Genomic DNA, 11534 nt, shown 5'->3' on the forward strand with positions numbered 1-11534 from the left:
ATTCGATCGACATGAATCGATCGAAAAATAAAAACGTGAATTGATCGACGTAATTCGATTTGCGTAATTCCATCGATTCACGGGTTTGTCGGTCGATTCACTAATTTTTATACCAAATCGCAGAGTTAGCGATCTATTCACGGATTTGTCAATCGACTCACGGTTGCCGATCGAATCGGTGTCGATCGAATCACGTTGATTGGTAAACGTTTTTATTTTTCGATCGATTCATGTCGATCGAATCGACACCGGTTTTTTTAACAATTTGCCGATCGGTTCACGTCCATCAATTTATGTCGATCGAATCAATTCTCTCCTTAAAAAGTTCCTAACTCTAGAAAAAAGTCCAGTACAGAAAAAATTTAACTTACCCAGAAATTTTGGGTGAATTGAAAATGTTTTTGGCGGATATTATTCAGTTACCAGGAGGAGCCCCGTAACCGATATTATGAACCTTCTTTTCGGTCCTTTCATACCGAAATATGGACTCTTAGACTTTGGAATTGGGGACTTTTGTAAAGGAAATCCGAGTCCATAATTCCAATGTAAGACGAGAAAAAATATGTTAGTAAAAATATGATGCGTACGACTCAAAAAAACGACTTTAAAGCGGCATGTTCAAACATCTCAAGTCGGACAGTTATTGAAGCAAGCCATTTACTTAAGGACGAAATAAAATTCGAGTTTTCATTTGGAACCATACCGCAGAAGCAACCCCACACAATCAAAACCAACCAATTTGTTCTCGATCAAAACTTCAATCCAACAAAAGGATTTACCTATATCTGATCTTTGAAGAATATTCGGATTACATTTTGCAGTAAGAAACCACTATTTCTGGCTTTTCCATAAAAACACCTCCTTGTAGAGGGAAATCTGTGGCATATATGTGGTTTCTAAAATGAGCCAGAAATAGTGGTTCCCTATTTGTCAAAATGTGGTCCATTTCTTCTGCAGCAAAGAATTCATACATGCATTCAGTTAAAATTTCCGAAAGAGCGTGTATAATATGCTTTAAAACATTCATTTCAAAACTAACTTTCTCGCACTCGGAACGTTAAAGAGCGTTCTATTGAGGCGATAATTGAATCTGAATCTTGAATTAAAGATCACTTCGAATTCATGTTTTCGTCTTAAACTTACCTGCCTCAAAACGAGCTCCGAGAGCTGGATTCGATTAAGAGCAATAATTAGGAAAACACTATAAATTTTGATTGAATTCCGACTGGATATTAAGGCAAAGTTAGGGCACTTTGAGCGCGAGACGCCGCGGAAGGGAGGGGGGAGTGAGGAAAGAGGGTGCGTCCAAGGAATCGAAAGGCTTAACAGGACAATAGGGATTCTCATTGTTAACTCTCGAAAACTTTGCCTCGTTTCTCAGAACAAGAAGCTCTCGATCTCCACCGCGTGCCAAATGGTCCGTACCCGAACGATCCTTTCTGTTGTGCCAATAAGGAAGAACGCCGTATGAATATATTCACGTTGCCATATTGGGCGGTATTTAACTGAGTAATTTTAACACTAAGTGACTTTTTAAGGAAGAAATAGTTCAAAGCTCTCTCTCAAAATGCTTTCGGTAAACCCTGCCTAGTTTTCTCTCGTATGGACTAATTTTCTGGATAACTTATTTCTTTCTTTTTTTGTCAGATACTTTTTTGCACACTGAATAAAATGGGTTTTGTGGCAGAAAAAAGCCACCCCTTCAGTTTCGCATTAGAGCTCATTTTGTAACCCTAATTCTAATTTGTTTGTTTTTTTTTCTAGCTTTGATTTCCCATGAGAATAAAATGGACGCAGCATCATTCTACCATATTGTTGCTCGCAGTTCTTCAGGTAAATTTTAAGTGTTTTTTTTTCTTCGTTGAAATGAAATATTTTGCCTTGCTTTCTTATTTTTTTGATTCAAAGATAAATTGTCTCGTAAATTCTGCACGAAATTAAAATATAGAGTTTTAAACCGATAAGTTTTGATGTCGATATTTTAAAACAAATTGTTAACGAAAAAATAACAACGGTAATTATTTCTTGCTTTAAAATGAAACAAAAATAGTCAATTTTTGTAAAAACGTTCATCCACAGTTTAGAACGGACTTGAATGAAAATAAAAAAAAACTTTGGAAATCAAAAACAATACATTTTTCCTCTGAGCAAAACACATTTTTTCAGTGATTTAATTCCAATCTAGGTACCCTGAAATGTGAAGGAATCATATTCATAGCTTTTCTAAAAAATACATTAACTTAGGCTTTATTAGAGGAACTCCGGCAACGTTTAGATAGTCACACGATATTCTTCCCTTGCTCTAAAGTCCACGACTCAATGTGTCATTTTTCGGTCGACCCGGCAACTCTCGGTAGGTTTAGAAAATATTCAAATTTATGGTAGTGTTAATAGCCGAATATCTGTTTCAATCCGAGGTCGCAATATTCCGGCTCTGCTCGTGTTCCTTAGTTGCGCCCTTTAATGAACGTTTATTGGATATTAAACGGGATCGGAGATTGTGGGTCCTCCGTTTGATTCCATTTGTTCCCCCGATATTAATTTCAGTCTCGATTTAAGGCCCCGTTGCCGAACCATTCGTCTTTTGTTTCAGCCATTATTCATCCGATTCTGCTGAGGGTCAGAGACCTATACTGCCGTGCTGAGGGGAACGCCGCACTGAAAAAAAATCTCAGTGTATTTACTAAGAAAAGGTTAAAGTTACCAAGAATTCAGGGTTCTATTTGATCCCAGTTTTTTCTTGGTAAAATTACCATTTATAGAATTGGTAATATTCAATTAATAATAATAAGTATTCAATAATTTTACCGAGAAATCTCGGTAATATTTTTTATCGACTGTGGTAGAATTACCGGGATAAAATGGCAAAGTTACCGGGAATTGATTACCAATAAAAGTGGTATTCTTACCTGAAAAAAAACAGTAAAAATACCGGTTTTTAAGTAAGCTTACCAGTTTGTCTTGGTAAAATTACCAATAATTGGTAAAAAAAAGTGAGATGGTAAAGGTACCAACGAACTTTGATAAAAACGCCGAGAATTTTTTTTCCAGTGCGTAAGAGCCTTCAGGCGTTGCCGTATTTCCTCCAGTATAAAGCGAATTCACTCGGAAAATTGTGAAAATTTTTCTTCACATTTTTTAGACAATTATCTTCGCAATTCAATCTAAAATATCTGAAAATTTCAAGGGAAAATATGCAATACTTTTAACAAGAGTGAAGATACGAGAAGAATACGTGTTTTATCTGGGGAAATTTGGCAACTCTGGAATGTTCATACGGCGTTCTTCCTCAGGGCCCATGCTTCAAGGATTCAGGAGGAAAACAATATAGCGAAAATTTGTCAAATTTGCGGGAGGCCCATGCATAAAATTGTTTTGTAATACGCCTAAAGATAAGGGGCTTGGAAGTCAAGTGGGGTAAGTGCCGATTTTAACCTATAAACCTTGCGTTACGCGATGATCTAATAACGATGTTTTAAAATTAAATCTAAATTTTTTGTCTTTTTTATGCAGAGGGAAGCATATTTTTCCCCAAATCAGCAAACAAAAATCAAAAAGGAGGTGGGGAGGGGGGTTCATTTACTGAAAAAAAAATTTAGTCCTATGATCTGCCGATTTATGGGATTAAATAATAACTGTAGTAGTCTATTCGTATAACTGCTCTCTTGGCTCTTAGAACCCCATCCTCAATTCTGAAATCGAGCTTTCTCACTGCTTCAATTTGAAAGCTTAGTTATTTGAACCGAAGATATCTTTCCTAGTATAGAGAGTATGGTTACACAAATCGAATGGGGTGGCTAATGTATAACTCCGGACTCACGATTTATAACACCGAAGTACTCTTCTCGTGTTCGTACTTACCAAGGAAGACTCCGGGTGAATATTGCCGGCTGATTTTTTGATTGATAGACAAAGCTATAGACAAAGAAGACAAAAGGAAAACAGGGAGTTCCGATTCGTCAAAACAGGTGGTTATTGTAGACGAAGGGGAAAATGATGGACTAATAATAGGGTCTTTCGCGGATTGCCGTTAGTTCGTCTACTGCACAACTCCTCCCTGATGAAAATTGGCAGTAGAAGCTATAGAAGCTATTGGAACTGCTACAGCCGGAGCCGGCTGTAACAGTTCCAATAGCTTCTATAGCCGACTACACAATTTCTTATAGCCTTTTATAGCCGATGGCGATTAAGCAACAGCCAGGCGATAAAGTGTATGCTAAACGTTACTAATTACGGATGCTAGGACTTAATGAGTTTTTGGAATACTGCTCTCTTTTTGGGCCGTAGTATCTTGATTTATTTTGCGAGAAAAGCTCCGTACTTTTGATGGATGCCTGCCATTACTAATATATTAGAGCGCCTTCAGTTTCGTATGATACTGTGCAATACCTCTGGTGTGAAATAGTTGCTTCAAGCGCCGTGGCAGGCGGGCAGCCAGCGCGAAACACGCATTGGCGCCTAAAAACCTAACAGGGATACTTCACGCGTCGCGCAATGCGTGAAGTATCCCTGTTTGGTTTGTAGGCGCCAGTGCGTCGCCGCTCCGCTTTGTGTTAGGCTCTAATATTTAATCTGGCGGAGTCAGCGTTATTCAACTCATGATTTTGAAATGTTTGCACATCCTGTATGGATTATTCTCATTTTAATTGATGAAAAAAAAATACGCATTAAAGGAAAATATAATGTGTGTTTTGTAAATATCAAGGTAGTTCCGTATCAAACTTAATGATTTCCAAAGCACACGAATTTCTACACAATTTCTTATAGCCTTTTATAATCGATGGCGAAAAAGCAACAGCCAGGCGATAGTGCAAAGCCCGGCGATAGGAACTATAGCCCGGCTGCATAATTTTTTATTGCTTCGTATAGCCCGGCCGTATGATTTTCTCCGCATTCTACAGCCAGCTATATGATTTTCTGTAGCCTTCTTTAGCCGGTTATAAGAATTCCTATGGTATTTGGAAACGCACCTCTTATCGCCAATTTTCAATGGGCCCAATGGGCTTCGTCCATTGCAACCACCCAATTCTTTACCCTTTGTCTTCTTTGTCTATCAATTTCAAAATCAACCACTAGTATTTCCCTGCAACGGGCCGCTTATTGAAATTGATAGACAAAGAAGAAAAAAGAGATGTAGAAGGATCCTATTGGTGGAAGCGGGTGGTTGGAATGGACAAAGGTGGTAGGAAATAGACTAACTAACGGCAACCCACGAGAGACCCTATACTTTGCCCATCAGTTTCTCCCTTAGTCTATAAGAACCACCGAAAATAACCGATGGGATCGCTACATACTCCCTATGACTTCTTTGTCTATCGCTTTGTTTATCAATGTCGATAATCGGCCGGCAAAGGTCCTAAATACTGGCCAAGAGTGTAACGCAATACTGCCGTGCTAAGGGAGAACGCCGTATGAACATTCGAGAGTTGCCAAATCTCCTTTGATAAAATGTTCATTCTTGAGGAAAATCGTGAATATTTTTCCTCGAAATTTTCAGGAACTTGAGATCAAACCACGAACAAAATTCTCTGAAAAATTGGAAGAAAAACGTTCATAAATTTACCAGTAAATTCGGTTTTTGTAGACGGAAATTTGGCAACGTGCGGATGCTCATACGGCGTTCTTCCTCAGCACGGCAGAATACACGAATGCATGCGAGTATCGAATCCCGGAAGCTCACGGTCACAAGTAGGTTTTGACCGGGTTTCGAAGTGATAATTATTCCGTCAGCGCGAATCCGTCGAAATCTATGCATGAATTATTCAAGCCTCAGACGCAGATGTTCCTCGTCGGAAACGCCCGCGTTGGACCCCTTTCCCTCTTTTCAGCCCCCTTCCCCCCCCCCCCGCCCGCCCGTGCGGTCTCCGGTGACAACTAGTGGCTAGTTTTGGGGGAATTTATTTAATTCCCGGCAAAAATTGAATTACCACCGGCCGGCTTTGAGCGGTGATTCGCTTTGCTGGCGCTCGTAGTGAAAGGCTCGTGGAGCTCGTGATAAAGGGAAGCAGAAAGTATTACAAATCGATGACAAAAGTGGAAAAATGCGTGTCTGAGAATGAGATATCGTAAGGCTCCGCTTGCATTTTCATTTTTTTGCGAATGAAAACCATCCGAGAATATCTATTGAAATTTTCTGTAAATTTTCTCCATTCATTCTAAAAAATCACACAAAATTGCGAGGGAAAATTATCACCGAGAAAAATAGGCTGTCAAAAAGCGTCTGGTTATCCTTACATACCCGCACAGTTAACTTTACATCCTGAAAATGCACACTTAACTATTGGGGCAGTCAAATTAGCGACCAGTGATTCCCATACACATTTATTACAGCATTGGCAGCCACTATCAGAGATTTTTAAACGTTGCAATTAGGATGCTCATTTTTTGCATTTAGCTGCCGCTGAAATGGAAAAACTTGGATTGTGTCACTTGCGTGCATCAGACCCCCTTATCTCAGAATAGTAAGTCAAAGGCAGCGACAAGGCTTTTCGTAAACGAACCGAGTTCATCAGAAAGGAACCAACCCACATTAAGTTGAAACGGAGAAAAAGAAGTTTGAAGTTTTATTCCTGCATAAGGCTCAACGTAGAAAATAAACTTTAACCCTTTTTTCTACAAATGAATTTCTGTTTTTCGACTTCCAGTTTTTGACAGGAGAGGATATACGGCTAGCGGGACTCAAAACCATTTTTAACTCAATTTTTTCAAAAATGAGGGTTGGTTCCTTTCTGATAAGCTCGGTCCAAATAATACAGCCGCATGAATTTGAATTCAGGCTCATTATTATGTCGCAAGGAGTGAAGAAAAATTACAAAAAATCTCAAATTTGCGAAATAATAAGCACGATCCAGATGCAGTGCAGTATTAATGAACAACGACTACATTGTATGAAGCATCCTTGCGTTTTGCGCATTATCGCAGGGAAAGTCAGTTCCACCAATGCAGAAGTGTAAAAAAATTTAATTAAGAGTACGTATGTCACGCCTTCATACGGAGGAAGTGAGGAACCGGAGTAAACAACAGGTTTCACGGGTGAACTCCTAAACAAGTTTTTCTGATACGGAGTTGTGAAGCAGCCGTTGGAATATTACTTTTTTTGCAGAGCTGTAACATTCACACGGCAAGTTGAAACTGCAAATTAATTTTTCGCATACCGCCAATTGCTCCCATATAAGGGTGCTGAAGATTCGTGTGTTGAAGACTCAATAGATACCAGCATCTATGAGAGTGATAGTCTGAAAGTTTCATCGCAGCTGACTCAGCTCTCCAATCCTGTTTCCGCCATGGGTTCAGTCCACATTTTAATATTGGCTGGCCTCTTTATCATAGCTTTGTGTCGTAAGTTATCCTTGAACTTGTAATACGCACTTCTAATGTAATTGTAACGTCCGTGTTTTGTAATTCTAATGTTTTCGTTACAGACACGGTCCATTCTCAAGATGCTAGCAGACCGCCGCACAGTGGATCGATTCGATTAGAGGGGTCCGACATGAAATTTTGGACTTAAACTGCAAATTTTGGTGTTTATTTTGTCACATTTTACGTTTCAAGGGGTGCTTTCAGAAGAAAATTTCACAAGGAAACTAATGGATCCACTTTTAGAACCTCAAAGTTTTGTATGGACGGAGTTATAAGCGTTTAAAGATTCCGAATTTTGTCCGACCTCTCCGATTGACTTAATCCACCGTGCGTCGCCAGAAATCCTTCTCAGTCACCTATGAATGTTCGGTGTTACGAAGAGTCCTCAAAAATTTACCCTTTTTATTTACCTTACATCAATTTTTGAGTGTATTTTTTATCCTTGTAATAAATTGATGAGCATATCAATGGCCACATTGTAAAACCACGTAACTCTATCGCAGAGTTTCAAAATTTCCGTTCCTATTTATTTTTTCGAAGAGAACCAAGCCAACTTTATGGCTTGAAATGTTTTACAGAATATTCGGCTGGAGGAGATAAACAATCAAGGGAGTCCTCAAAAAATTACGCCAGCTAGTTTTCCAAGGAAACAGTCAAGTATGACAGGACATTTGCAATTTCATAAAAGTCAATAAATGGTTTCGCACTTTGGTCATCGATAACTACTGTCAGAATCGAGTGTCTGATCTCTTGTTCCAGAACGCAAATAGGTGGATATGTTTTTTATTGCACGGATCGATTTCACAGCTAGCTCATCCGACCCTGAAGGCTATTATCGCCTAGTAGACAAAGTAAAGGAAACACTGGAACACATATGGGATGAAATACAGTGATAAGCGGATGGTTATCACCAACTATTTTACAGTATAACAAATTCTGTAGCTTTAAGCGCATTCGCAAAAATTATGGTAATTTAAATGCTACCACGTGTCCCATTACCCTACATCATCACTGCGTCAAAAATCAAGTAATGATAGAATTTACCATTCTTCTCCTGAAATTTGCTATAATTTTTTTTTTTCTTTTTTTTACTATTGACACATTGAGTATCATCTATATTTCCGCAAGGCTCAGCGGCCGTCTGATAGCCAACGGAAGGTCTTATCAAAGACTGTGGCAGACGCTGCAGAGCACGGACTTTCGGAGCACGGCCATGCCTCCACCGAGTTGGACTGTGTTAATGCAATCTACACTGATAGGTAGCGCTGGCAGTCGCGCACACTACGAGTGATTACCGATTTTTCACAACCCAGTCGAACAGTGCAGACGGATTACTTACTGGGTGACTATGTCCCTCCCGCACCCTGTAACCTCAAAGGGTCAGGGTATTGGAGTGGCATAGTCATCCACAGTCACGATGACTGATATTTGAGTGTCCTCAAATATCAGTCACCTCCGGGGATTGAACCCGGGACCTCAGTGTTGGCAGCGAACTGCCTTGACCACTACACCACTGAGGCCGACCTTTTTTTTTTTTTACTTTAATTCAGTTGAAAACAGTCCGAAACACCCATCATCTCCAGCTTCAGGCAGGCACAAGAAAGATCATCCAGCTGAGGGTAGCCATAAACACCCCTTACCTCCTTCAGGACCATCATCCCCACCACCAGGAGTGGGAGAAAAGAGTCATAAGCCACAAAAGTTTCATCAACATCGATCAGCAAAGCTTGTATTGAATGAGGATCATTCTAAGCTGCAGAAAGGTGACAAAGAGAACTTCATGAAATATTGTGTTGAATTGGTTATTACTTGCATAATCAGAGTTCACACCGGCGCACACTTATTAGATATGTACTGTGATTTCTCACCAATAATTCTGAAAATTATAGGTAGCCAGAGTCTCCGCTTTGATAACCATTACGGTTATATCATAAAACATTATAGCAAAATGCAGTTCAATCACCATAAATCATAATACCTTTACCACTAATACCATTAACACCTTTTGCTCACATTAACGATGGATGATACGATGATAATGGTGGAAAATCTTCGGTCGGGAGGTTAAAACTGGGGTGTACTCGTATGAGCCATTTTTGTGGTGCATAAACAACTTATCGGTCGAATCACCATTAATTGATACGAAGTTGTATGGTGAAAATTGGTCTAAAAAACTTTCAAAATTAATAAAAGGAAAAGTACCACATAACGTATAACCGAACCTAACATTTTTCAGTATATTTATATGTACATCATTCACCTATTTCAGGACATACCAAAGGCAACCATGAATCGTCAAAAGGTATAAACCCGATAACCCCTGAGGAGGAAGTAGGGGACAATTTCGATATGTTTAACAAGAAACGCAAAGGAGGTCAGTAACTTACGCTTTAGGTTCTGTGTACAACCGACAAGAATCTTCGCTGACGGATAGGGAAAAATTTATGAGGTAGAGTTCATAAAAAACCTCCTGCTCTAGGAGTTATATTTACATGACCTGAGTTCAGCCCAGCGTGAGATAGGTCAGATCATATCTCTAACCAAATAAGTAGGTAAATATTCTATCGTGTGAAAGGATTTAGGAATACGAAGTTTTTAAAAAGCCAAATTAACATACTAATTAAAATGTAGATCTATCACTGGGATATATTCAGTTCTGCTGAAAATGCTCTTTTTCGTGATAGTGGCAAGTATCCTGTAATCTTTGGCAATCTACAGATATTCGTATCCATCTCTGAAGTAGCCAGAGCAGCAAAAATTTGGAATCATTTTGGAATTTCATGCAATAACATTGTAATATTTTTACATAGTTTGGTCAATAACCGCTGATTTTAAATGATGAACAAGATTAGTTCCTTCCATTAGTGAGAAAGGTAGACAATTTGTAAGGGAAGATAAATTGCGACTTAGATAAAAATCACATGCGAGCCGCCAAGACTTAACCTGGATTGCATTTAGCCCTATTCACACTGTCAAACTTTTTATTCAATTCTTGAATGCAACTTGTCGAATGAAAAGTTGAATAGTGTGATACTGACAGAAAAAAACGACAGTTTGATGAAAATTTGAACGTGAAGTCACATTCAACTTTCCGCTCAACTCTCCATCAAATTGTTTTGCGCTCAACTTTCCATCCAACTTAACGTTCAATTATGTCGGATGACCAGTTTGACAGTGTGAATTGGGCTTTACAACGCATTAGCCATTTGCAAAACACAACCTCTGAATTACACCGAGAGAAACAAGAGTGCATTTGTTAATCAGAACACCCTCTTCATATCCCTAGATGTCTCAGAGTGCGGCCTACAGTTTCAGTCAAGTCAACCAAAAATTTAGTCGATGAACCAAGCTTTTTTGATTTATCAGACCGAAAAAAGTATCTTACAGTGATCATATTAAATGTACCGTAAACACAAAAATATTTAACTGTGTACTTTTGTCTTCAGAAGAAGAAGCGAACATGCCGCAGAAGCGGCTACGGCCAGATGAACGGCGTGGGTATCGTCCGCGACAATTTACTCCTGAGGAATGCAAAGGAGTGTGTATGAAGGCTGAGGGGTATATTCTTAACGACAGTGGGAAGCACATATTGGTCTCGGTGGCTGAAGTAGACAAGCAAAACAACTGTAAGTGCGGAGCCAACAAGGAACTACTCGATTTTTTGAAAGCCAAGAATCTCAGTACTACCGATTTCCTGAATGTTCGCAGCAAACACCTTTCTAAAGGCAGTACTTGGTTGAAGGACCATGGGATAACTGTCCATGGATTAGCTGTGAACCTGGAGTAACGACACCATAACCTGAACCAAAAATTCCAAAAAACTAGTGAAAGCCACCAGTTGAAAGTTACAACTCAGGCACATTCCGAATTCAACGGATGTAGCTTGTGAATTTACAATGCTTGAGGTGCTCTTCTGCTTTGTAATGTTAAAACATATCCATTATGCATATAATACATTCTGTTTTTGAGAAAATGTGTGCGAGTCTTCTTTTTTATGACCTTTGGTAGCGATTTAACCAACCAGCGGGCTGATTATTGATATTGATAGACAAATCGATAGACGAAGAAAGCATACGGAGTATGGACCGATCCTATTGGTTGAAATGGGTCGATGGTCGGCGATGGCCCTTTTGGGCCCTCTTAGGGCCCAAAAGGGCGACAACGTGTAAAACGAA

General features: G+C 39.3%; 1 protein-coding gene across 1 annotated transcript; it reads left to right on the plus strand.

Moving 5' to 3' along the window:
• The first annotated feature begins 7163 nt into the window (after positions 1-7163).
• LOC109033327 (uncharacterized) lies at positions 7164-11332 on the plus strand. The gene is made up of 4 exons (XM_072303415.1): positions 7164-7338; positions 8910-9122; positions 9629-9733; positions 10806-11332. Exons 1-4 carry the CDS (start codon positions 7284-7286, stop codon positions 11144-11146), a joined length of 714 nt encoding a protein of 237 aa, XP_072159516.1. The 5' UTR covers positions 7164-7283; the 3' UTR covers positions 11147-11332.
• The last annotated feature ends 202 nt before the right edge of the window (positions 11333-11534 follow it).

Source organism: Bemisia tabaci, chromosome 8 (genome assembly GCF_918797505.1).
Source record: "Bemisia tabaci chromosome 8, PGI_BMITA_v3".
Lineage (NCBI taxonomy): Eukaryota > Metazoa > Arthropoda > Insecta > Hemiptera > Aleyrodidae > Bemisia > Bemisia tabaci.

What these genes read in the sequence shown, in the direction of transcription:
- LOC109033327 (XM_072303415.1), top strand. Translation starts at nt 7,284, where the DNA reads ATGGGTTCAGTCCACATTTTAATATTGGCTGGCCTCTTTATCATAGCT. An exon ending in TCATTCTAAGCTGCAGAAAG is followed by an intron (nt 9,123 to 9,628) that starts GTGACAAAGAGA and finishes CACCTATTTCAG; the next exon opens with GACATACCAAAGGCAACCAT. An exon ending in TAACAAGAAACGCAAAGGAG is followed by an intron (nt 9,734 to 10,805) that starts GTCAGTAACTTA and finishes TTTTGTCTTCAG; the next exon opens with AAGAAGAAGCGAACATGCCG.